Source organism: Dama dama, chromosome 21 (genome assembly GCF_033118175.1).
Source record: "Dama dama isolate Ldn47 chromosome 21, ASM3311817v1, whole genome shotgun sequence".
Classification (NCBI taxonomy): Eukaryota; Metazoa; Chordata; class Mammalia; order Artiodactyla; family Cervidae; genus Dama; species Dama dama.
This window is the reverse complement of record NC_083701.1, coordinates 37928864-37953998: the sequence shown is the minus strand read 5'-3', so window position 1 is coordinate 37953998 and position 25135 is coordinate 37928864. Positions and strand designations below refer to the sequence as shown.

The 25135-nt window shown below is 39.6% G+C and overlaps 1 protein-coding gene across 1 annotated transcript in view; it reads right to left on the bottom strand.

Moving 5' to 3' along the window:
- CRISPLD1 (cysteine rich secretory protein LCCL domain containing 1) overlaps positions 1-14487 on the bottom strand; it is a 51137-nt gene extending 36650 nt beyond the window's left edge. Inside the window, exons 1-2 of the mRNA XM_061123515.1 lie at positions 14402-14487; positions 13142-13461 (exon numbers count right to left, since the gene is read on the bottom strand). Of these exons, the coding sequence (XP_060979498.1) occupies positions 13142-13399 (258 nt within the window). The 5' untranslated portion in view covers positions 13400-13461; positions 14402-14487. The remainder of the gene's footprint in view (positions 1-13141; positions 13462-14401) is intronic.
- Between the last annotated feature and the right edge of the window lie 10648 nt (positions 14488-25135).

Sequence of the window (25135 nt, the reverse complement as noted above, 5' to 3'; positions counted from 1 at the left end):
GTGGCTTTCTACCTATCTCTCTGTGCTTTCACTGTGAATCCTCCTGCAACCCATTCCCCAAGGCAAAGAGTAATTGTATAAAACTGGAAATAAGACCAAAGTTCAGTCCCTTGCCAGGATTTTCCAATGGCTTGTAATTTCCCTCGACATAAAATCCAAACTTATCTCCACCAATATGGCCAAAGAGGAATTCTGGCCCCTGCTTATATGTCTACTATATTTTCTAACACTTTCCTCATTACTGAATAAAATTCAGCCATCCCAGCCTTCTTTTTGGTCCCTGAAGACTCCCACCTCATTTCTGACTTAAAGACCTCTTACCTGATATTCCTGCTGCCTAGATTTCTATAGCTTTGTTTAGTTGACTCATTATTCCCATTTGGCTCTCAGCTCAAAAGTCATTAATTTAGAGAGGTCTTCTCCAACTACTCAGTATGTTAACTCCACCTCTATCATGCATGCATGCTAAGTCACTTCAGTCGTGTCTGATTCCATGCGACCTTACAGACTGTAGCCTGCCAGGCTCCTCTATCCATGTGATTCTCCAGGCAAGAATACTAGAGTGTGTTGCCATGTCCTCCTCTAGGAGGCTTCCCGAAGAAGACATAGGAAGAACCTATGTCTTCTTATGTCTCCTGCATTGGCAGGTGGGTTCTTTACCACTAGCGCCACCTTGGAAGCCCCCATGTCTGTCACGCTCCATCATCTCACTTTGTTTATTTTCATTAACTTGTTGAACTTTTTATACACGAATGTATTCCTTAGCATCAAAAACAGTGCCTGGTACAAAAATGCTAAATTGGTATTTGTTGAATCAAATTCTTTGTAAATCACAAATGTATCAATTAAAATAAAATATCAATTAGAATAAAAAATTGTTTTAACCAATTACAAATGCCTTTCTGTACCTTCTTGAAATTATGAAAGCAACAGATACTCAGGAAAATAAAGAAAAGGTTACTTAAACATACTTACTGTTATACCTTCACCAGACAATTCATTACCAATTGAATTTTCAAATTTTCTTCTAATGAACTAAATATTCTATGTAACATATGCATATATTGTGTTCATGGGGTTCTCGAAAAGAGTCAGACACAACTTAGCGACTTAACAACAATGTATATATTATATATATATATATTATACATGACAACATATAAAACTATAAAATGCTAATTTTATAAACTTAAATTCAATTAGTAAAAATCATTAAAAAGATGAGAATTTAAGTTTTAAATCCTGTATAATTTCTTGGTTATATAAATTCCCAAGATAAGTATGTGAGAGAACACAGCTGAACAAAAAGCAAAGAATGTTCTTGAACTAAATGTCATTCTTAATTGTGATTATAAATGATTATAAATGACCATGTTGCTTTTAATGAAGGCACCCGGTAAAGGTAACTAAGAAACAATTAGGCAAAGAAACTGCATTTCCCTAACAACTACAATTATAAATTTCGGATATGTTCCCAAACTGACTTACCCCTTCTAAAACTAAGTTGAAAACTTTGGATTAGAAAAGAGCTAAGGCTGCAGATATCACCTGGCCCAGAGGAGATAGTTCATGTTTGATGAATGAGTGGGTGAACAAGCTTGATCATTTCTCCCATCCATTCTTCCCTGAACCATCCTTGGACTACTATAATGATACCCAAACTGTTTTATCAGACCTCCGGTATAGCCGCCATATCTCAGAATTCAAGGATCCTCATTTTACTTGATCTTTATAAGGAACAATTCACAGAGTTGATCATCCTTTCTGCCTTTCTTCATTTGACCTCAGGACTCTTACTTCCCTGGTTTTTTTCCTAATTCTCAACTCCATCTGCTGTTCCTCCACTCCTTTCCTAACTCTACACTGTTAAGTATGTCAAGGGCTCACTTTGTGAATATCTCTTCCTTCTACGGTGGCTCAGATGGTAAAGAATCCTCCTGCAGTGCAGGAGACCTGGGTTCGATCCCTGGGTTGGGAAGATCCTCTGGAGGAGCGCATGGCAACACACTCCAGTATTCTCGCCTGGAGAATCCCCATGGACAGAGGTACCTGGCAAGTTGCAATTCATGGGGTTGCAAAGAATCAGACACGACTGAGCAACCAAGCCCAGCTTCCCTCTATACTCATTCCCCTGATGATTTCATCTCTCCTGGGGCTTTAACATCATCTAAATTCTGATGAATCCTTACTTTATGGTCCAGATTAGACCACATATATCGAGTTGCACACATGAAAAATTCACTTGAATATTTAAGAAGAAATCTTAAGTTTAATTTATCCAAAATTGAGCTCCAGTTATCTCTACGAAAAGCTGGTCAAGCCACATTCTTCCATATCTTAAAAAATGGTAACTCCAATATTTCCCAGTTCCTCAGGCAAAATCTTTACAGCTACACATCCAAAATATGTCTATGTTACCTCCAAGGTGGAATCAAATCCCAGTGACATACCCCACGATGGTGCAACGGGGGTTTAATGAACAGGAGCTACATCACTGTCCTTTCTGCTACAGTTCTCACTTCCTCTTGCTTTTAATTTGGGAGAGTAGTGTGGAGGTGAGGGCAGACCATGTGGAAAAACAGCAAGCATCAGTACCCTAGGAAGTGAGGAGACAAAGTTTGCGTCTATCTCTTCTCCGCTCTTGGAACTGGGTGGGTGAAATGGCAATGGATAACCTGCGGATTTCCAGAATCTCTGTAACCATTCCAGAAGTCAGGACAAGTTGAAATTTCCCCATTGATTTTTTTTTCTTTCCTTTTTTTCCCCACTGATATTCAAACCAGGATGGAAAATACCACCAGTGTTCAAAAACTGCAGTCAGGGCTCGGGTAGATTTAGACATTGCACTAGATGTGGGAACTTGGCTGCCTGGCTGGCCAAGCCAATTGCCCGAGTCTTGCAGCAAGGCTTCCTTGAATTTATCAAAGTTGATGTCATGACTACAAATGAAATTTAGTGTGGATTCATACTATACCACTTCTCATCACCTTCAAGGCTGCCATCCCACTCCTAGCCACCATCAGCTGCTGGACTGGTTACTGCAGTATTCTTGACTCCCTGCCCATACTATGGCCCTACCTCCCACCACGTAAAGTCTATTCTCAACAAATTCAAATTGACTCTGAATGAGTATAAGTATTAATAAGATCATGATATTCCTCTGTTCAAATGACTTCTTGTCACTTGGACTCAGAGAGAGTCTCTACAATGACTACAGTGACGTGTATCTGTTCTCCTCAGTGAAACCTGGACCTCATTTTCTACACGACTTTCACACTCCTTGTGTCAGCCACATGGGCCACTTGCTGAGTTGGGACAGTTAGGGTTTTTACACCTATTCTAGGCAAGTTAGACTGTATGTTGTATTCATAGCTGGGCCCTCAATGGTGCCGGGCATTTGGTAAACTAATACTTGTCAAATGAAGGAATAAACAACAATTAACAATTTCAAAATTTTGTGACACTTTTCTGGCTCCGGGTAGTCCTCTCTCCTGTGAAACTGCTTCTCATGCCTTGCCTTTCTAAGACCCTAGATCTGCTCTCATTTAATGAGGGATCTTTAATCTCCCAGAATCACAGGGTAGCTAACAAATTCAAGCAACTGAGCTGTAATGTAACTCTCTTCCTACAGGTATTGCCATCTACAAGTGCAACTTTCAAAATGAAAATTACATTAATATGAAGTGTCAATGCTAAAAAAAAAAAAAAATACTATGTATCCAAATTAAGGTTTTAAAAACTTTTCAATTCTGTATACAAATTAACTTTAAAAAAAAGCTTTACTATATCTAAATAATATTAGTGAAGTAAAATAAAAACTGTTTAACAAAATTAAATGTTTAAGAAAATTAAATAAATCAAGAAGAAAGAAACTTTAAAAATCTTAAGTAAGAGTAACAATCTTTCAGTCAAGATATTTCATGAACTTTTAAGTGCATATAGATTACACTGCATACCCTTAAAAGATGCAAATATTTAACTTTGAAAACTACCAGGCAAGTGCCAGAACACAGAAAAATAATCATTTTAGGAATCAAGAGTTGAAATAACACCTTACTTGCAGTGAATTCTGGCCACTTTTAGCAAGGTAAGAAATTTGTCAACATTAAGCTCTGGGTAAATGAGTTATGAGGCCATCAATTTATTAATTGCATTTTTTCTGGGTATTGTATCAGTTCATTTCAGTTGCTCAGTTGTGTCTGACTCTTTGCAACCCCATGGACTGCAGCTTGCCAGGCTTCCCTGTCCATCACCAACTCCCAGAGCTTGCTCAAACTCACGTCTATCGAGTCAGTGATGCCATCCAACCATCTCATCCTTTGTTGTCCCCTTCTCCTCCTGCCTTCAATCTTTCCCAGAATCAGGGTATTATATGGATAATACAATATCCATATATTGTTTTATTCAGTGACAATGATATATGTCATTGGTGGCAGATAATGTCAGAAAATGTACGTTTATAAGAGTTGCTTTGTGAGAACAACTCACAAGCTAAAATTAACTTTTTTTAGGCTTGGACTCAGGGCCACAGCTAGTCAGAAATAGGGCAGAGCCCAGATTAACATCACCCTGGGTTGGGGGCTACATCGTCCCTTGACCAGTTTCTGCAGTTATCTGCTGTACAGAAGAAAAATCTGCACAGAAGAAAAATCACTTCATTTCCAGTGTTAAGCATGGCCATATAAATAGTTTAAGTGACAAACTGGTACTAAGCCATTGTTTGTACCAAAACATGCACCATGGACTGCAAGTATGACTAGCTGTTGGCTTGGAGCCTCTGGTTGCCCAGTGGAAGGACAGGTAGCTAGATGTATTTTGTTCTACATTTGGGAAAACGCTGTGCAAAACTTCTGTCCCGAGTCTTATCATATGTGAAGTAACAGCAAGCAGGTACAGCCATCAACCCTCCCAGCAGAGTGTCTGTCAACTGTTCTGTGACTGACATGCAAATAGTTACAATAGCGGGAAATAGCTTGTATAACTGGCATGGTGAGACACGGCTCCATCTTTGGGTCAGGAAGATTTGCTGGAGAAGGAAACAGCAACCCAGTCCAGTATTCTTGCCTGGAGAATCCTCATGAACAGAAGAGCTTGACATGACTGAGCATGTACAAAGGCAAATGACACATACAAAATTTTTAGGGAATATGTCCAATTGTTGCTAAAGGACATTCTAGACTTAGATACACTTTCTATCACAGTGAGTTATTTTGGATTTTAGCCAATCTATAATTTAAGAGACTTATTAAAGAGTTGTTACAAGAGATAAATATGCATTAATTTATTATTTAAATTCCAGAGCATCTGAACATCTTAACCACTGTTCAGCAGCTCTATATTATAGGACAATTTTTAGTACACCATGAATATTTTTAAAAATAGAAAAAATAATTCTGAATTACTTGACTTATTCTTCATCTCTGATATTTCCAACTTATCTCTGGTGTTGATGATATCCTACTTATAGAATTTTTCTTATTTTAATTCCTCTTTCTTTGTCCTTTATATTTATCTCATATAATTTTATCTATTTTCCATCCATGGCTTTATTCAACACATATTTACTGAACATTCCACAGTATTCAATCAACAAATATTAATATTTACTGGGTACATCTATGCATCAGACACACAGTTGTAAAGGTAAATACATCCTTATCCTTCCAGGAAATTCAGTCTTGAAAGGAAAATGGACATGTATATATTTAATTGCAACAAAACTTCAATACTATAAACAGGCTTAAATAAAATACTTTGGCTTCCCAGGTGGCTCTAGTGGTAAAGAACCCACCTGCTGTCGCAGGAGACGTAAGAGATGTGGGTTTGATCCCTGGGTCGGGAAGATCCCCCAGAGGAGGGCATGGCAACCCACTCCAGTGTTCTTGCCTGGAGAATCCCATGGACAGAGGAGCCTGGCGGGCTACAGTCCATGGGGTCACAGAGTCAGACACGACTGAGTAATTAAGCACAGCACACGCACAGCAAGAAAGACCCAGCACAGCCAAATGAATTTTAAATAAATAAAAAAGAAAGAACAGTGTATAGTTTAATGTGAACACAGATTCAATTATATGCCAGGGAGTTGAACTTTCAAACTGTGGTACTGGATGGAGAAGACTCTTGAGGGTCCCCTGGACAGCAAGGAGATTAAAATAGTCGATCCTAAAGGAAATCAACCCTGAAAGTTCATTGTAAGGACTGATGCTGAAGTTGAAGCTCCAATACTTTGGCCACCTGACGCAAATAGCCAAATCATTGGAAAAGACCCTGATGCCGGGAAAGATTGAGGGCAGGAGGAGAAGGGAACGACAGAGGATGCAATGGTTGGATGGCATCACCGACTCCATGGACATGAATTTGAACAACAACAACAAAGGGAGTTGAGGGCTATGGGGCTTATTGGACTAGACATGCTTCCTTTTGTAAGTTCTTCAAGATGGGCTTTAACTTGTGAGAAGCCAAAAGTTAACAGAAGCTTTGGACAGTTGAGTAAGCACCAGAGATTTGTTTGAGGGAAAAGATAGATTGTGTAGCAGTGAGGAAGGTAGATTAAAGTAGAAATAAAGTAAGACTAGATAGTATAATCTTCTGCAGGGGCAGCTGTAATGCCCGTCTCAGGGAGACAAAGAACACAGGTTTTGGTGAAATAAGAGATAGATTCAAACATTTCTAAGACAGAGTCTAAGACTCTGGCAAGTAACTGTGTGTTTATATTTGTGTGTACATATTACATGGAAGTGGACAGAGGGAATGAGACCAAGGCAAGAGATGAGGCTATCCCTAATGATCTGTTTTTGTTTGGACAGGACTTAGCAGATGTCTATGACATTCACTGAGAAAGAATCCAGGGAGGGAAGGATGACCATGGGCAAGAGTGGAACAAAAGCAGCTCATTTTCTTTTTAAACATCTTAAACTTGAAGTAACAGTACTTGAAGCAATGTTACAATATTACTTTAAGATTCAAGAGATGACCCAGTGGACAGTAGGAAACATGAAAACAATGCTCAAAGAAGACTATCAGATGGAGTGTCACCCCAGAGCCATCAATAGACAGATAGTATTTAAAGTCAAAGGAATAAATATAATTCCCCAGGAAGGGAGAAGACCAAAAGTAAAACCATGGGGGCCAAAAGTAAAGTTTGAAGAGATGAGCAAGACCCTTGGAAAAGACCCTGATGCTGGAAAAGATTGAAAGCAAAAGGAGAGGAGGGTGGCAGAGAATGAGATGCTTAGATAGCATCACCGACTTAATGGACATGAACTTCAGCAAACTCCAGAAAACAGAGGAGGATAGGGAAGCTTCTTGTGCTGCAGTCCATAGGGTCACAAAAAATCAGACATGACTTAGCAACGGAACAACAACAACAACAACATGATGAAGAAATAACCAAAAAAATAAAAATAAAAGAACCAAGTGATGGGGCTGCTGCTGCTGCTGAGTCACTTTAGTCGTGTCCGATTCTGTGCGACCCCATAGACGGCAGCCCACCAGGCTCCCCCATCCCTGGGATTCTCCAGGCAAGAACACTGGGGTGGGTTGCCATTTCCTTCTCCAATGCGTGAAAGTGAAGTCGCTCAGTTGTGTCCTACTCTTAGTGACCCCATGGACTGCAGCCCACCAGGCTCCTCCGTCCATGGGATTTCTCCAGGCAAGAGTACTGGAGTGGGGTGCCATTGCCATCTCTGAGTGATAGGGCTAATACCCACAAAAAGGAAAGGCTTGAAGGAAAATAACAGTATGCTCAACAGGATCAAATCACTTATCTCACTGCAGCCCATGGGCTATATGTTCCTAAACCTATATACATAGGAATATATAGTCCATGGGCTGGTATAGAATTGGTATCCCTATACCAAGTCTACCAATGACAAAAACAATGCAAAAAAAAAAATCTGTCTGACAGCAGAGACAACACAGGTCTAAAGGCACTGTTTCTTCCTCAAATATCCACTGCCTCTTCAGTAACAGCTTCATCTGATGACCTAAAAGCTTCAGTTTTTCAATGTATCCTGAATTAAACACTTGTAATCTCTCTGCTCAGGTAACTGGTTTCTATAATTAATAATGCATTTCTCCTCTCCCTGATTCTACCACAGGGCTTTGCTTTCATCAACCTACTCTGCTTCTGGTTTCCTAGAAAAACAGTCAGCCACTCCACTTTGTTGATTCCTTTTTTTTTAAACTTCATTAGAATACAGCCAATTAACAATGTTGTTATCGTTCCAGGGCATAGCACAGGGACTCAGCCAGACATATACATGTATCCATTCTTCCCCAAGTTCCCCTCCCATCCAGGCTGCCACATACACTGAGCACAGTTCCTTGTGCTATATAGTAGGTCCTTGTGTGTTATCCATTTTAAATACAGCAGAGGGTACATGTGATCCCAAACTCCCTAGGTATCCCTCCCCACCATCCTTCCCCACTGGCAACCAGTAAGTTCATTCTCTAGGTCTCTGAGTGTGTTTCTGTTTTGTAAATAAGTTACTCTGTATCATAGCTTTTTAGATTTAGCATGTTGGTTCCTCTTCCAGCTGAGACATGCCCTTCACTCTTGGCCACAGTTTGTGGTCCTGACCATCTGCCAGAAACAACATAAACGTCATCTTCCCCATTGATTAACTCTCCTGTAGGAATATTCCAGTACCCTGTGATCCCCTGGCATCAATCATACATGTGAACGAAGAATTTCATGTTCCTGCCTACTTGAAAATTTTCAGATGTGTCTATTCTTTCTTCTCAATCAGCCTATAAGCTCTTCCAGCAAAGATGTGGCCTTCTGGAGGTCATTTTTAACCCTATTAATTAATGAACCTTAAGAGTGGGGGTAGGGTTGCGATGTTAATGAACATGGATGTGGCTTGGCTGCAGTAGGTTCAAACACAAAAAACAGACTAAAACAAGCACCAAATGTACATAAGGTAACTGGCTATTCAAACTTTTAATGCAGTATAACAGAGTACAGGACTTCTGTGGTAGCTCAGATGGTAAAGAATCTGCCGGCCATGCAGGAGACCCGGGGTCCATCCCTGCATCAGGAAAATCTCCTGGAGAAGGGGAGTGTAAGTGGCCAAAAGCGGTGGCACTTATCACACGGTACTGCAGATTCTATAGAAAGTGACTCTTTAGCTTTTCATTTTATCAAAATACACTTTTTTTTTTAATATTTATTTGGTTGCAGCATGTAGAATCTTTAATTGAGTCACGTGGGATCTAGTTCCTTGACCAGAGATTGAATCCAGGCTCCCTGCATTGGAAGCATGAAGTCCTAGCCACTGGACCATCAGGGAAGTCCCCTGAAAGAATTTTTTTTAATCTTTTTATTTTTTATTGGGATATCCCTGATAGCTCAGTTGGTAAAGAATCCACCAGCAATGTGGGAGACCTGGGTTCCATTCCTGGGTTGGGAAGATCCCCTGGAGAAGGGAAAGGATACCCATTCCAATATTCTGGCCTGGAGAATTCGATGGACTGTATAGTCCATGGGGTCGCAAAGAGCCGGACACGACTGAGAGACTTTCACTTCACTTCATAGCCAATTAACAATATTGTGATAGCTTCAAGTGAACAATGAAGGGACTCAGTCATACATGTACATGTATCCATTCTCCCTTAAAAATACACTTCAGTCAACTATTTGAACCAATTTTCTTTCCATGGGTCGATCAACATCTGTACTTACATTATTATTATATAAAATATAAATCAACAGTGTTTCAAATAAAGCAGTATTGTTCTTTTAGACGTCCCCTTCTATGTGTATTCTAGAAAATGTGTTCCTGTGTTACCGTTGGGAAATAAACTCCTCTGCAGCCCAGGAATTAGCCAAGACATAGTTCTAGTGTTCATAGTATCTAAGGGCAACGCAACATAAACCTTGGCTGGTTTCTGAATCTACATTTCAAGGAAAGGACGAAAGCAATGAAATTGAAAAGAAATGCATATAAACATTCTAGACCAGACATCATACAATAGGCACTTATTTTCATTGGAAGTCAGACATAGAAAACGAATCACAGAACTGTTCTTTCATTATTTCCATATTACTTAAAACACACACAAATATTCTCAGATTTCTTTTTGGGGTTTGAACTCCCAAGTTCTTCCTTATTTTGAATAAAATGCAACTGAGTACCTATCAACATGGAATAAGCACAGGGTGGCCTACTTGGAAAAACTCCATAATTAACTGGCTCTTTCTGTTTGAAAGCTCACAGATGAATTAGTCAGAGAATTCTGTACTTTGAACAAACATTTTAAAATAGAAAATGGGAGACATTGCTGATGTCATATCACGCATGGCACAGAATTTTGAAAAGAGCAAACAAATTTCAGATGGGCTATTTAAATGGTATTAAGGAAACCTGGTGGCTCAGATGGCAAAGCGTCTGCCCTGCAATGCAGGAGACCCAGGTTCGATCCCTGGGTTGGGAAGATCCCCTGGAGAAGGAAATGGCAACCCACTCCAGTATTCTTGCCTGGAGAATCCCATGGACGGAGGACCCTGATAGGCTACAGTCCATCGGGTCGCAAAGAGTAGGACATGACTGAGCGACTTCATTTTCACGGAAACACAGTATTGGTTTTATGTCTTAGTAATACTTACCAGGACCTTGTAATTGCAATATGGTTGATAATAAGTTAAACTTTACACAGGTCATCTCATTTCTTACATAATCCTCACAACACCCCTCTGAGGTAAGCTCATGTGTTACACATGAGGAAACTAAAGTAGAGGGCAATTTATGATTTGCCCAAAGTCACACAGTGGGTGGGTGCGTGCATGCATGCTCAGCCGCTTCAGTCATGTCCGACTCTGTGTAACCCTATGGACAATAGCCCGCCAGGCTCTTCTGTCCATGGGATTCTCTAGGCAAGAACACTGGAGTGGGTTGCCATGTCCGTCTCCAGGGGATCTTCCCGACCCAGGGATCGAACCCATATCTCTTATTTCTCCTACATTTGGGGGAGGGTCCTTTTCTCCTAGAGCTACTTGGGAAGCCAGAAGTGTATCAGTGCCAGAATTTAAACCCCTACAGCCTGATGGTTGGGACTGATTCCTTATCTCTGATGACTTCTCTTGCATGCTACCTACTTTCTTTAGGGTAAAATATTTTTCTAGTAAAAGTTAAAATAATATAAGGAAATATTTTGTAATATATAATGAGAACTTAGAATTTCCATGTTTCATCCAAGTTACCAAAATAGAGAATACCTATCCAAACTAATGTAAGTGGAAAAAACAAAAGGAAAAACTAGAATATATTAAAATTAACAGGACCCTGCAATGTGTCCAAAGGAGAAATGTCAGCATCAATGTTCATTAAGTTTGCTGTCATCAATGAAAATTATCGATCTTTGCTATTATTGTGAAAATCATTTAGTCGTGTACAACTCTTTGTGACCCCATGGGACTGTATAGTCCATGGGATTCTCCAGGCCAGAATACTGGAGTAGGTAGCCTTTCCCTTCTCCAGGGGATCTTCCCAACCCAGGGATCGAACCCAGGTCTCCTGCATTGCAGGTGGATTCTTTACCTGCTGAGCCACGTGGAAATTTTGCTAGTGCAGTCCTAATTCATGCAAGCAGTAAGATTTTTGAAAATTTTTCTATATATTTAGGGTATGAAGTATCCTAATATTAATGAGTTACAGTCTTGAAAAAGTAATATTTAACAGTCTTTAAAAAGTAATTTTGTTTCTCAAACTTGCTAATTGACTTTCAGAATTCATATAAGGTTATTAAGGATATCACGTATTTTTATTGAATCCTTTACCTGAACGTATTTTCACACTTTGAAGTTCACAAATAAATTCAGAGGGTAAAAAGTTATTGCCAAAGTATTCCTTAACATAAAGCAACCACAGAAAAGTACACTTTATAACATGTCATTTACATACTGCTAAGAAACAATGGCCCATTAGAAACTATATATATTATATATATATATATATATAAAAGTATACATATACTTTATAACCATGCGTGCATGCCCAGTCACGTCTGACTCTCTGTGACCCCATGGACTGTAGCCCACCAGGCTCCTCTGTCCATGGGATTTTCCAGGCAAGAATACTGGGGTGGGTTACCATTTCCTCAGCCAGGGGATTTTCCTGACCCAGGGATCAAACCTGCGACTCTGTGTTTCCTACATTAGCAGGTGGATTCTTTACCACTGCGCCACCTGGGAGACCCTATATCTATCTATCTATAATGTATCTACATACACATATGTATATGTGTGTGTGTGTGTGTGTGTGTGTGTGTGTGTGTGTGTGTGTGTGTGTGTGTATGCACACATCAGTCATCTGGAAACTGTCTTCAAATTATTCATCCTTGATTTTTTCAGGTCCACCATTCATAAGAAGATTCCATCAATTAGGAATTAGGAAACAATTTTTCTACTAAGTCATTTAAAAGCAAATACATCAACTGTACAGCATTTTCGGGACAGGAATCTTTCTCCTAAGAGAAGAATTTAAAGTACTTAGTTGGAACATTAGATCTGAAGGTATTTAATTTTACTCTGAAATTTATAGATCTCTTAAAATGAAAGGAACACTAATAAAAGAATATGTAGAAGAATATATAGGACAGAGAATTCCCTGGCGGTCCAGTGGTTAGAACTCCATGCTTTTCCTGTCCAGGGCCTGGGTTTAATCCCTGGTCAGGGAGCCAAGATCCCACAAGCCTTGTGGCAGTGTTAAAAAAAAAACAACAACAAAAGAATATACAGGACTACACCACTGCTTGTGTGTAGTAACAAGATTGGAAAATTGCAAAGATGGATTTTAATCAAAGATGGATAAAAAAAAAGTGGTGCCAGAGAACTTGACTCAATACTCCGTAATGACCTATATGGGAAAGAAATCTAAAAAAGAACAGCTACATATATAACTGATTCACTTTGCTATACAGCAGAAACTAACAACATTGTAAAGCAACCACACTCCAATAAAACTTTAAAAAATGAAAAAAAAATATGCAGAAGAAAATACTCTTGAAGAAAATCTTTTTTAAAAGCTTCATACAGGACAAATGGTCAAAGACTAAGTATCAGCAGGATGGATTTTAACCACGGAAGCTAAAAGCATCATTAAACATTTCTATGTACATACCATTTGAAAAATATTCTTACCATATACTCCATATTAGAAGCTGTAGGATACACCTGACTTCGCAACTTGTTATGAAGGTCCAAGATACTCTGCATGTCATTGTCTGTGATGGCCCTTTTCCCTCTTTGCTTGGCTATCCACCACACACCATCCTCATCCATGTACTTTTCCAAAAGTTTTTCCAATAAAGTGGCATTAGGAACCACCATGGCTGGAATCGCTCGGGCCATGAGGAGCACTGTGGTTACCCTGAACCACTCCCGCACGGTACACTTCATAATGAATGCTCTCAGGATTTCCCCGGGAAAATCTCCAACACCGGCTCTTCCACTCCTTTTGGCTATAAGGACATGTAGTGCAATTAGGGTGAAAATCCCGGCACACATTAATTTTCTAACAACAAAAATAATACAACAGTCACAAAGGGATGGAGCCAGTTTGATCTGTTTACATAATTCCAGCAAACGGAATAAATTTTGAAATAAATTTTCTCCAATCCATTTTTACTCCAGAGGACTTTTCACAGTGCACCTTTCCCACAAAACAGAAAACTGTATTTTCCAAGATAATGTACATGATGCCAAAAACAAATGGCAAAAGCAACCCAGAAGAGTTAAAGCTTGAAAGCGATTTCTGAATTACAAATCTTTAAATGGCTTTTTGTGGCACACAGCCTGCAAAGGGTCCTAGAATGTTTATCCTAGAATGTTTTATCAGGCAATCCAGAGATCCATGTTTCTCTCTGTGTTTCAAGGTATTTTATCTCAGTGCCCCATCTCTGGTTCAAACATTCAGAATGTCAACAAAATTATGAAATCGAGGGTAAATGTTTTAAAGAAGTACAAAATTTTACGCATACCTATGTCCATAGAGACTTCTAAAGGCACCAGTGAATTAATGCAAGTGAACAGTTAAGGTCACTGGGGGAGGTATCTTAGCATACAGGCACAGGTCAAGAAGAAAAAAAATCATTATTTCCTAGAAAGCGTGTGCCTAACCTGTGGCCCGCACCCGATGAAGACAACAGTCCACGGGCGGTTGGGGAGCCTCTCAGGCCACACGCCGCAGGCGCACACCGTTCACCCAAACCAAAGGAGGTGAAATTCACAAACTCACTGATAAGCAGGAGCGCCCAGAGTTCTCCATCGTGGCTGCTTTCCGAGTACACACCCACCCCTCCGTAATCGACCGTTCTCTGCAAGTGGATTTTTTTTTTTTTTTTTAAGTAGAGTTTAAGAAGAAAAAAGTAGATAGAAAAGGGTGGGAGCTTGACGACTTACCTCTCCAGTGTGAAGTTCCCTAAGATGGATCAGCCGAACCAGACGGCCGGCCTCCCCAGCCGCCTGCAGCCAGCACACAGACGGCCCGGTTCGGGCAGGACCCGGGCGCCGCGCGTCCTCCGGCGCTGCCTGCAGAGGGGATTGCTATCCTCGGCCTCGGCGGCTCCCCTCGGACCTGGAAGCCGGAGCTGGGAAAAGCGCGGCGAAGTTGGGAGGCCGAGGCTGGGGTGGAACGGCAGCGGCCTGGTTAGCTCTGCAGGGTGGGCGCCCGAGCGTCTCGGAGCAGAAGCTGCAGGGGCGAGAGGGGCGGGGACTCGGGTCAGGCTGGGCGGCGAAGGCTGCAGGCGACCCCGCGCTCCCGCTGGGTGCAGCCGCCGTGCGCAGAGCCAGGCGCAGAGCGCTTCCGCCGCTCCCCAGAGCGCCCGGGCATTTATTTCGGTCCCCGCGCGCGCGCACGTGACGTGAGCGCCCCTGCTCGCCCACCCCCACCTCTGCCCAGCCCTGGACGCGTGCCCGCGGCGGGAGCGAGGAGAGGCCGCCCGGCTTCTCCCCACCCGCTTCACCATCCCCGCTCCCCGCCCCCCGGCCCAGCGCCGCCAGGACGCCTGGCGTTTGTGGCGGTAGCTTGGGCTTCAGGGACCAGAGAGTGGGAGGTCTGGACCCGGTGAGAGGCCGTACGCAAGGAGGATCAAACTCCCAACGTCCCCTCGCAGTTCCCCCAACTTTCCGAGAGCCTTCTCCTAGTTCCTTCCAGAATCGATGCTAAACAAGGAGCTGTCCCAGAGAGCGCGCGTAGCGGGTGGAGTGAGGTTAACACTTTGGAAACTGGGAAAGGTACCTGGGACAGGGGAGCGTAGGCTAGGGGAACAGAAGTCTTGTCCTTTTATTTTCTCCAGGGAATCACTTCCATTACCAAGACCGGTTGTCTAGAATTAGAAACTTGTTCTTTTTTGCTGCGTTAGAACATTGATGATGATGAACAAATGGGACAAGGATTTCATACAGTGATGGATGATCTGTGACTCAGGGTTGCCTGACAGCTGAGAGCCCCACTTCATCCTTAAAATATGTTGCATTCGCTTCGTAAGGTGACCGCAGCACTTTTCTTTTTCTTTCTAATGATGTAAACATTTATGGAGTTGATACAAAGAGTAGCCTCAATTTATCAGAGCTATCTTGACAGGAATTCAATACCCAAACCTAGAAGTGATAGTGAAATGAGAGTCAGTCTCCTAGATGTTCATGCTAAAATTCGAAGTAGGAAAATTACTAATTTTAAGTTCATAAAGGCTCACCATAATTAATGTGGTGCTACTTCTACAGGTACTTTTTTTATTAAGCAATTATTTAATTTATTTACCTTTACTTTCCCTCTGTGGGCTTTCCTCGTGGCTCAGATGGTGAAGAATCTTCCTGTAATTCCGGAGACCCAGGTTAAATCCCTGGGTTGGGAAGATCCCCTAGAGAATGAAATGGCAACCTACTCCAGTATTCTTGCGTGGAGAATCCCATGGACAGAGGAGCCTGGTGGGCTATAGCCTATGGGGTTGCAAAGAGTCGGACATGACTGAGCAACTTCACTCCTGCATTGTGGGCAGAGTTTACCGCCTGAGCCACCAGGGAAGCTACTGTCTATCGCATATGATCAAATAAAGTAAAACTCTGAAAGTAATTCCAAAATTCCACCACCCAATTACTTTATCAAACCAAAAAAAAATTCACATCTATGCCTCTGATGAACATGAGACCTTGCTTCCTCTCAAATATAGAAAAGAAACAAAAGGGAAATATGGCTTAGCAGAAGAACCCAGAAGGTGAAAAGTGTTGATGCACATAACCAGTTTCATAGAAGGTGTCATTTTTAGCAACTTGTTACATTTGCACTTTTCAAATATTTATAACTTTTTGCATTGGTTTTCCTTCTTCGAAACTGATGAAAGACCCCAAAGTATGTGATACAAGAATTTTCATTTGTCATATCAGATGAAGAACACTTTTATATACTGCAATTTTAATGTACTGGAAATTATGCATGTATGTGTGCCCAGTTGCTCAGTAGTGTTCGACTCTTTTGCAACCCCATGGATTGCAGCCCACCAGGCTCCTCTCTCCATTGAATTTTCCAGGCAAGAATACTGAAACAGGTTGCCATTTCCTACTCCAGGGGATCATCCCTACACAGGGATCAAACCTGTGTCTCCTGTGTCTCTTGCATTGGCAGGCAGATTCTTTACCACTTGAGCCACCTGGGAAGCCCTGTTGGAAAGTATACTGAGTATCAAATAAAAAAGAGTTAAGAGTAATAACATTACTTGAAACATTTTCAAAGAGAATTTAAGTTAAGATGCTAAGAAATGAAGTTAAATGCATTGACTCTTGAATGTTTCCATCATAAAACTTTCCACAAAATACACAGATCACACACCTAAAGGCTTACATTAAAGAAAATTAATTTTGGTTTTAAGGTTTTAATTCCCAAACTTTCTCCAGGCAAGAAAATAAAAGTTTGTATTCCTTGTCTCAGTGTTTCTGCTGGCTTCCAATCTGCTCCTGTGGGTCATGTTTTTATATAAAGGAATGATTTAAACATTAGCAATATTAAGCATTAACACTTTGATAATATGTCATGTCATATCTGGTTTAATATATATGCTGGGAATGTCATTTTAAAGAGTAATCAAACACAATGTTCTGGAATACTCTAAAAATGACACTCTTCACTTTTTAATTTTTTGTTGGGAAATCTGTATGGAGACTAAAGAAAGTGTCACAAAATTCGTGTATAAGGTGCACTTTGGTTTGTGGCTAAGACTGATACTTGTAAAGCCACGGTTGTTTTTAGCATTGCTACTTTCTTGTGGCAGACACTGTTGGTCGCCTAACCCAAAACCAGCCTTCCACCCCTTTTCTTCCAAGCCCATAGCTGCCAATTTCCTGGGGGTGTTCACTTGCTCACATTCTGTCAAACTATCCTCAGGAGATGAATGTTGACTAGTGAAAGGCAATCATCACACTACCAGTAGTTGACTTAACTACCAGTAATTGACTTAACCTGTATATGACTTGCAACCCTGGATCCTGAAAGGAAGGAAGAAATCTGCTTGGGTGCAAACAAAGGTTGGCAAGGGCTTTATTTTGTAATAAAAAAGAGATGCAAAAAGAGAAAATGTCCCTCAGGTGCTAATATATGAGTTTGTGAAGTTTAAATATGGACCTGTTATCATACAAAGAGGGACAAGTCTGAAGACAGGCTTATCATCTTGGCTGAGCAGAAAGACAGACAGTGCCTGAGTCTCCCTGCCACTGAGCATTGAATACCTAGCCTCTGTTTTACTAACCCTACAAGACAGGAAATGTATTGTTTAAGCCACACTGACTTGGGAATTCAGTTACTTGCAGCTCAGAGCATTCTAACAAATATATTTCTACAAAGAGGATACCTTCCTTTGACAATGTCATATTTTCTTTGTGCTGCTATTATGTTCTGCTCACCTGCATACTGAGGAATTATCTTTAAGTGTATTCTTATATGGCTTTTCTATCCCCATGTTTCAAAATTGAGTATATGTTCATCTCTAGGTATTTAACCCACTGCATAGTTTCATGGCCCTAAACCTCAATCTCAAACAGGCACACTGGCTGTTCCATCATCATATTGTTAGTAAGTCCATCCTCCGCTGGGGAGATGTAGAAATAGAATTTGTGTTGTGTTTTGGGAGATGGAATCAATGTAATGCAATGTTTTAAAACATGTAATTTTAAATTTGGCTTCCCTAGTGGCTCAGATGTTAAAGAATCTGCCTGCAATGCAGGAGACCCGGGTTTAATCCCTGCGTCGGGAAGATCCCCTGGAGAAGGAAATGGCTACCAACTCCAGTATTCTTGCCTAGAGAATTTCATGGACCGAGGAGCCTGGCAGGCTAACATCCATGGGGTCACAAAGAGTGAGACATGACTGAGCGACTAACATGCGCACACACACACAATTTTAAATTAAGATACCTGGGTTAGTTTCATGACGTGTCACTGGGTCCTTGGAACTTGATTATGCTACTTAGCCTCTACCAGCCCTGGATCCTTTTCCCTATAATGGAAGAAATAACAGTAGCTATCTCACTTTGTCACTTTGTGAATTAAAATGAATTATTACATGGAAGCACTTGAAACAGATGCATAGAAAGTGCTCAATAAGAGTTAAATATTATTGTTATAAGAACTAAAGTAGAAGATTTATAGCTGCTATTTTATAAACTCAATGGGCTTTAATCAAAGTGTTGTGCCATGTAGGAGATTAATCTTTAAGTAGCAGATTGAAATAACTGGTCATAAACATGATGAAAACTATCTGTAATGTCTCTGGCAATGCTCAGTGGATTTTCCTCTCACAGCTTATAAAGGATCCTCTTCTGTTTATGGTAGGACACAGTTTCCATTTTTATCCAAAGTAGCAACTTGTCTCCACCTCAAGATAGTCACATATAGGTCTTTCTACTCTAACTACAAATGTGAAATTAATTATTTAAACCTTATTTTTTGAATGTAACATACATGCATTGAAGTAAAAAAATCTTAAGTGTGCAACTCAAGGAAATTTTACAAAGTTAACACACAACATGAAAACCACTCAGACCTAGATGAAGAACATAGACGTCTCCTAAAAGCTTTCTTGGTGCCTTTTCCTGGTGCATTCTCCCCAAAGGTAAGTAATATTCTAATCTCTTATTCAAAATTAGTTTTGCCTGTTTTTTGCATCTTTACGTGCATGGAATCATATAGGAGACAATTTTATTGTCTGGCTTCTTTTGTGTCTTGTTTCTTTTATTCAGTATGTCTGCAAGATTTATCCATTTTGTTGTACGTAGCAACATTTTGTTCTTTTTTTTTTTTTTTTTCATGAGCATTCTACATTTTTTAAACCCATTCTGTTGCTGAATGTTAATAGTCCAGTTTAGGCTATTAAAATAATTCTACTAAGGACATTCCTGTACATGCCTTTTTGAACACATATTCACACTTTTTTTTTATTGGCTATATAGCTCAGAGTAGAACTTTTGGGTACTAACATATACCTATGTAAAACTTGAGTAGATAAATTGAATTATATACCTTTTTCTTATTGATTTGTAGGAATCTTTTGCAACTGTTGTATTTCCTTTTTAAAATATCTTAATTTTCTAATTCCTTTCACTTTTTCGCATTTTCACTGTCTTAATCATATCTCTTGATGAGTAGAATGTCCTAATTTTAATGAAGTTCAATTTTTCAATCTTTTCCTTTATGGTTAGTGATATGTGTGGCCTATAGGATAAATATTTGCTTATCTCAAAGTGATAAAGAAAAATCGCCTATGTTATCTTCTAGCTTTATTATTTTACATTTTACAATCAGGTCTTTGATCCATCTGGAATGGATTTTTATGTTATGACAAGGGAGTAATTGAATTTTTAAAGAAATATTTGAGTGATTAAATTAAAAGCCTGTATATCTTATATGCATCACCATAAAACTCTATGAATTTGTTCTGGAAAGAATGTAAATTTCAGAATTAAGAGATAGAAAAATGTCTTTGTTCTTTAATCCAGAGTTATGATGCTTTAATCAGATTATTTAGAAATATAAATGCTGAGATCCATGTTGATGCCATAACCTGAAAAGTCCGCAACCTGTCTCCTGATGTCAGGAAAGTAATTATTTTAAGCTTCTTTTTAGATTTGCAGAGGATCCATTTTTTTGTCATCCATTTGAAGTTTGCTCTGCAATCACTAAATGTAGTAATTGATTTTTAAGTTATCTACTACCACCAATACTACCTCTATGCATTTGAAAAAAAAAATGTTCAGTAACTTCTGTATATGCTTTTGTACCTTTCTTGGCATAGTTCTCACTGGTTAAAGTCTTTTTCTGAATATTAACACTCTAACCATTCTTCTCCACAAAGACTTTCACTGATGCAGTCACTAATTTTCTCTCTTCTATTTTCCTCTGAATCTTATCAATTTCAATTATATAAATTATAACTAGTCACATATTTTCTTCTCTCTCCAACAATGCTAAAAGCTCCTTGAAAAAAGAGATCATGTTTATGTGGCTTTTGTATTACTTATACTAACATATACATATAACATAGTATATACATATAACATATGATAATATATGTTAAATGAACCACTGAATTTGGACTTTTGGAATATTCTGTATTGCCCAGAAAAGTGCACCCATGTGCCTAAATGTACAAGCTTGTGAACAGGAGCACAAAAATTCACAAAATAAATAAAACTCCACATCATGCTAGAGATGAACTTCACCTAGGGATTTTTCTTTTGAGGGAAAGTATCTTATATTGAAAAAAACATTTGCCATTTATGTCATAAATGATCTAAGAAGCAGACAGGCAATTCAGATTAATTTTAAAATGAAAATCAGTCATGGCATAAGTGTTTTCTACAATATCTCCAGACCCATTACCATTAATGATTTTTCAGTGGAAGAGTTTGAGTACAGCCCTATACCATTTATTGACAAAATTTTTGTGTGAACATTTTGTTTTAATGCAATCCACTTCTAAACAACTTATTCTTTTCAATTTATCATTTTTAAATTCATAGGAGAGTGATGTTTCCTAAAGTAAAAAGAAGTCAAACATTTGTCAAACAGTATTTTTCAGAACATTGCAGTACTTGATTGATGTTCTACTCTGTCACTTTTATCTATTGATGGCTTATATTCTGTCAGCCTCTTTATGACAATCTGGCACCTGTGTATTGTTAGCATCTGCAACTTGCAGATCATAGCAGGAACTATAGATACAAAACTGAAAAGATATAACTGTCCATCATGGTTGTAACACTGCATTTTAATTTCTTTAAATCAGAATATCCATAACAGTTGTTGTTATTGTTGTCTAGTTGCTAAGTCATATCCAACTCCTTTAAGACCCCGTGGCCAGGTTCCTCTGTCCATGCAATTTCCCAGGCAAGAATACTGAAACGTGTTGCCATTTCCATCTCCAAAGGATCTGCCCAACCCAGGAACTGAACTTGCATCTCTTGGGATTGTGGCTGGATTCTTTACTGCTGAGCCACCAGTAGGTAATACTGAACTCTTTTTAAATTGAAGAAGTATCTCTGAAGTACATTCAGAGTGACATGAGAACTCTGGCTGCAGCTTTGTCTTTTGATGATCACTTTTCTTTCTAGATCTGCAGAAGTGCTTCACAATGTTCCTGGGTTAGAGGTTGCCTTTCAGGTTTACCTGGAAGGGCTGTTGAAAGGCTCGCATCATAAAAGGAAAAGTATGTACTCTTTCATCTACAGCATTAATGTCAGAGACAGGCTTTTCATCCTAATAAAAGGAAGATGAAAACTTTCTCAACTAACATTAGCTAACCCATGAAGAAATAGTTGGCAAAAGCCTCACAGCCCACTTTTAATGGCAATTTTAAAAGAAGCATATTTAACAAAAGTGAAAAAAATGAAAATCCCTGATGTTTTTCTACAAATTTATATCATCTACAATTAAATTATTTTTATATAATTATAAAATATAAAAATTGCATACATGTGTATGTGTAAGTAGTCATTGAACGTTAAACATTATTTTACTAGATAATGAGAGAGACTAAAGAAAATTTAATTTCAGTTAGATAAGTTATAGGGAAATGCTGCAATAATAGAAGAAAAGTCACTGCTTTTTACCTGTTATATGTTACCTCTAGGTATTCTCCTAGAATAAGCACAAGAATTAACAGAGATTTTAGAAATGCTTTGGAATTAGAAGAAAATGAAACAACTACCAAATAATTTATAAATAATAACTTTATAAACAATAAACGAATCACATGTGAAACTATTTGGGTGTTGTTTCTGGGGCTCCAAAGAGCTCTGGTACCATAGACCTTTCTGTCTCAGCACAGAAAGAATTCAGCAAGAGACAAAGTGATAGATAAGAAGTGATTTATTAGACTAGGCTGCTTGTGAAGCTTATAAGCAGGCGAGGGAGGGGTGCCATGACCCAAGAACTTACTGGGCTACAGTTTTATAATCAAAGGAAAAGTGGGGAGGAGGAGAAGAATTCCTTTGTTTTCTTGAGTAAACATCATGCTTCCATCATCTGTTCCTCTCCCAGGTTGGGCAGGGGAGTTTTCTTGTCCCTATGTGGTCAAGCTAGGTCTGTAGATGATTGTTTTTTTATGTGTGCAGATAGCATGTCCTAGGAATCATGAACTTATGGAGCTCACTGGGCGGACATGGGGTTCATGTAACCATTGTTTTATTGTTTTGCTTCTGTAGCATGGTTTTGTGGTGAAGCAAACCTGCTTTCTTGAGTAACCATTAACTTACAGGGGTCCCCCATGTTTTTTCTACTTACAACCCCCTAGTGAGACTATGTAATCACCTACTCTGTCCCTTTACTCTGTCCCTATCACGTGGACAAATAGGAAACGTATGGACAGTAAGGGAGGAAAAGGGGGGTGTGGGATGCATTGGGAGATTGGGATTGACGTATATACCCTGTGTGTGCTAAGTCACTTTAGTCATGTCCAACTCTTTGTGATCCTATGGACTGTAGCCTGCCAGGGTCCTATGTCCACAGGATACTCCAGGCAAGTCCTCCTCCAGGAGATCTTCCTGGACTGGGGATCAAAACCGAATCCCCTGCAGCTCCTGCATTGCAGGCGGCTTCTTTACTGCTGAGTCACTGGGGAAGCCCATATATATACTATAAAAAAGAAAACTACAGAGAACCTACTATATAGCACAGGGAACTCTAGTCAGTGCTCTGTGGTGACCTAGATGGAGAGGAAATCCAAAAAACAAAGAAAAGGGAATATATGTATACATATTCCTGATTCACTTTGCTGGGCAGCAGAAACTAACGCAACATTGGAAAGCAACTCTACTCCAATAAAAATTCTTTTAAAAGGAAATATACTTAAATAAACAGCTTTCACAAACAGATCTGAAACATTCATGACCTCCATACTGTGAACTGCATTATTCATAGAGGTGCCTTTTGCTTCTGCTCTGTCTTGCCTCATGCTGTTCGCTTAGCTGAGGTATCCACTCTTGACACTGCACTGCCTCCTAAACATTTCTTTCTTTGTGCCCTTGACCCCAATTCTTCCCCAAATTATAATATTATCCTCAATTGCTTCATGTGTCTTTCTGCCCCTTCCTTCCAAGGTTTCATCTCAAGTCCTAACTTTTTCATGACATTGTTCTAATTGTCCTTATATAGAAGTGGTCTTCCCTGGGGGCTCAGTGGTAAAGAATCCACCTGCCAATGCAGGAGACACAGATTTCAACCCCTGCGTTGGGAAGATGCCCTGGAGAAGGGACTGGCAACCCACCTCTAGTGTTCTTGCCTGGGAAATCCTTCACGGACAGAGGAGCCTGATGGACTACAGTTCTTGGGGTCGCAGAAGAGTCGGACACATCTTAGCGACTAAATGACAATAGATGTGATCTAGATATACTCTTAGATTTCCATAAACCCTAAAACATGGAAAGAAAGCCAAAGTTGAATGTAAGAACATGCTTTTTAGATTTGAGAAGACACTATGCTTAAAATGCAAGGGCTAATTACACTGGTGATCCAGATATTTGGATCTTTAAAATATAAACTCTTTTATATAAACGAAATACGTAGCAAACTATATTCAGAAGAAGCTTATAATAAGCAGAATTAAATTTAATGTATACTTTCTAGAGTGTAGGTGCAAAAATAGGAATGGGTTCTTATTTTTTAAAGTATTCCTTGAAAACCACGCATATTCCAGTTAATGTTAGATTGAGTTACAGTTGACCCTGAACAACACTTACACATGGCATCTTTTTCAATAAGTAAGTATTATAGTACCACCCAATCGGAGTGGTTGAATCTGGACTGGAAGGGCTGACTGGAAATTTACACAAGGATTTTTGACTGCATGGACTGAAGCTGGGGGCCTTTAACTCCCAAGTTGTTCAAGGGTCAACTATCTTTGCCCACAAATCTTTCTCTTGCCGTTGACTCTGACTTTGGCCGTGTGACTTGCTTTGCTCAAAAGAATATGAGTAAAAGCTAAGACTTTTGGAGGCACCTTCTTGGAGTTTCTGCCTTCTTCCATGAGGAGAGTATGTCTGGATAACCATTGCTTTTGTAGGTAGATTTGAAGCAATCTAAAGCCTGGAGTCCAGCCTAGTTCAGCTGAGGCCAGCCAAGACCAGAGCCAACTTGTCAGATCCCTGAACACACAATAAGTATTTCTATATCCCTCTGGATTTCAACGTTGAATGCTTCACAAAACTATCACAGCAGGAGACTGACAGATACATACTTTTATATGTAATATATCAACATTATAATAACGCTGTGAAATACAGATTACTGATATGCAGAATAAAGTGACCTGCACAGTATTTGGTGGTAAATCCTTTCCTCAAAGCTAATGTGCTTACCATGACATCCGTCTCCCTCGCACCACTCCTGCCCCCACCCCACTGCTCCATCCTCTTTTCAGTGCAAGGAAAGAATCTTTAGAAAATGCAAAAATTGGAAGTAGGGAACAGGAGTTAAGAAGTAGCAAACTAATAGAGAACATGTGTGCCAAGTGTTTTGTTTTGAAGTTTCTAAATCTTGCTCATTTGTGACTTTTAATATTTGAGAACATTTTTGTGAGCTTAGACAAAATGCTGACTTCTGCGTCTTAATAAAATAGCAAAGAGTAAAAGTAGTGGCATCTGCATAATCTAA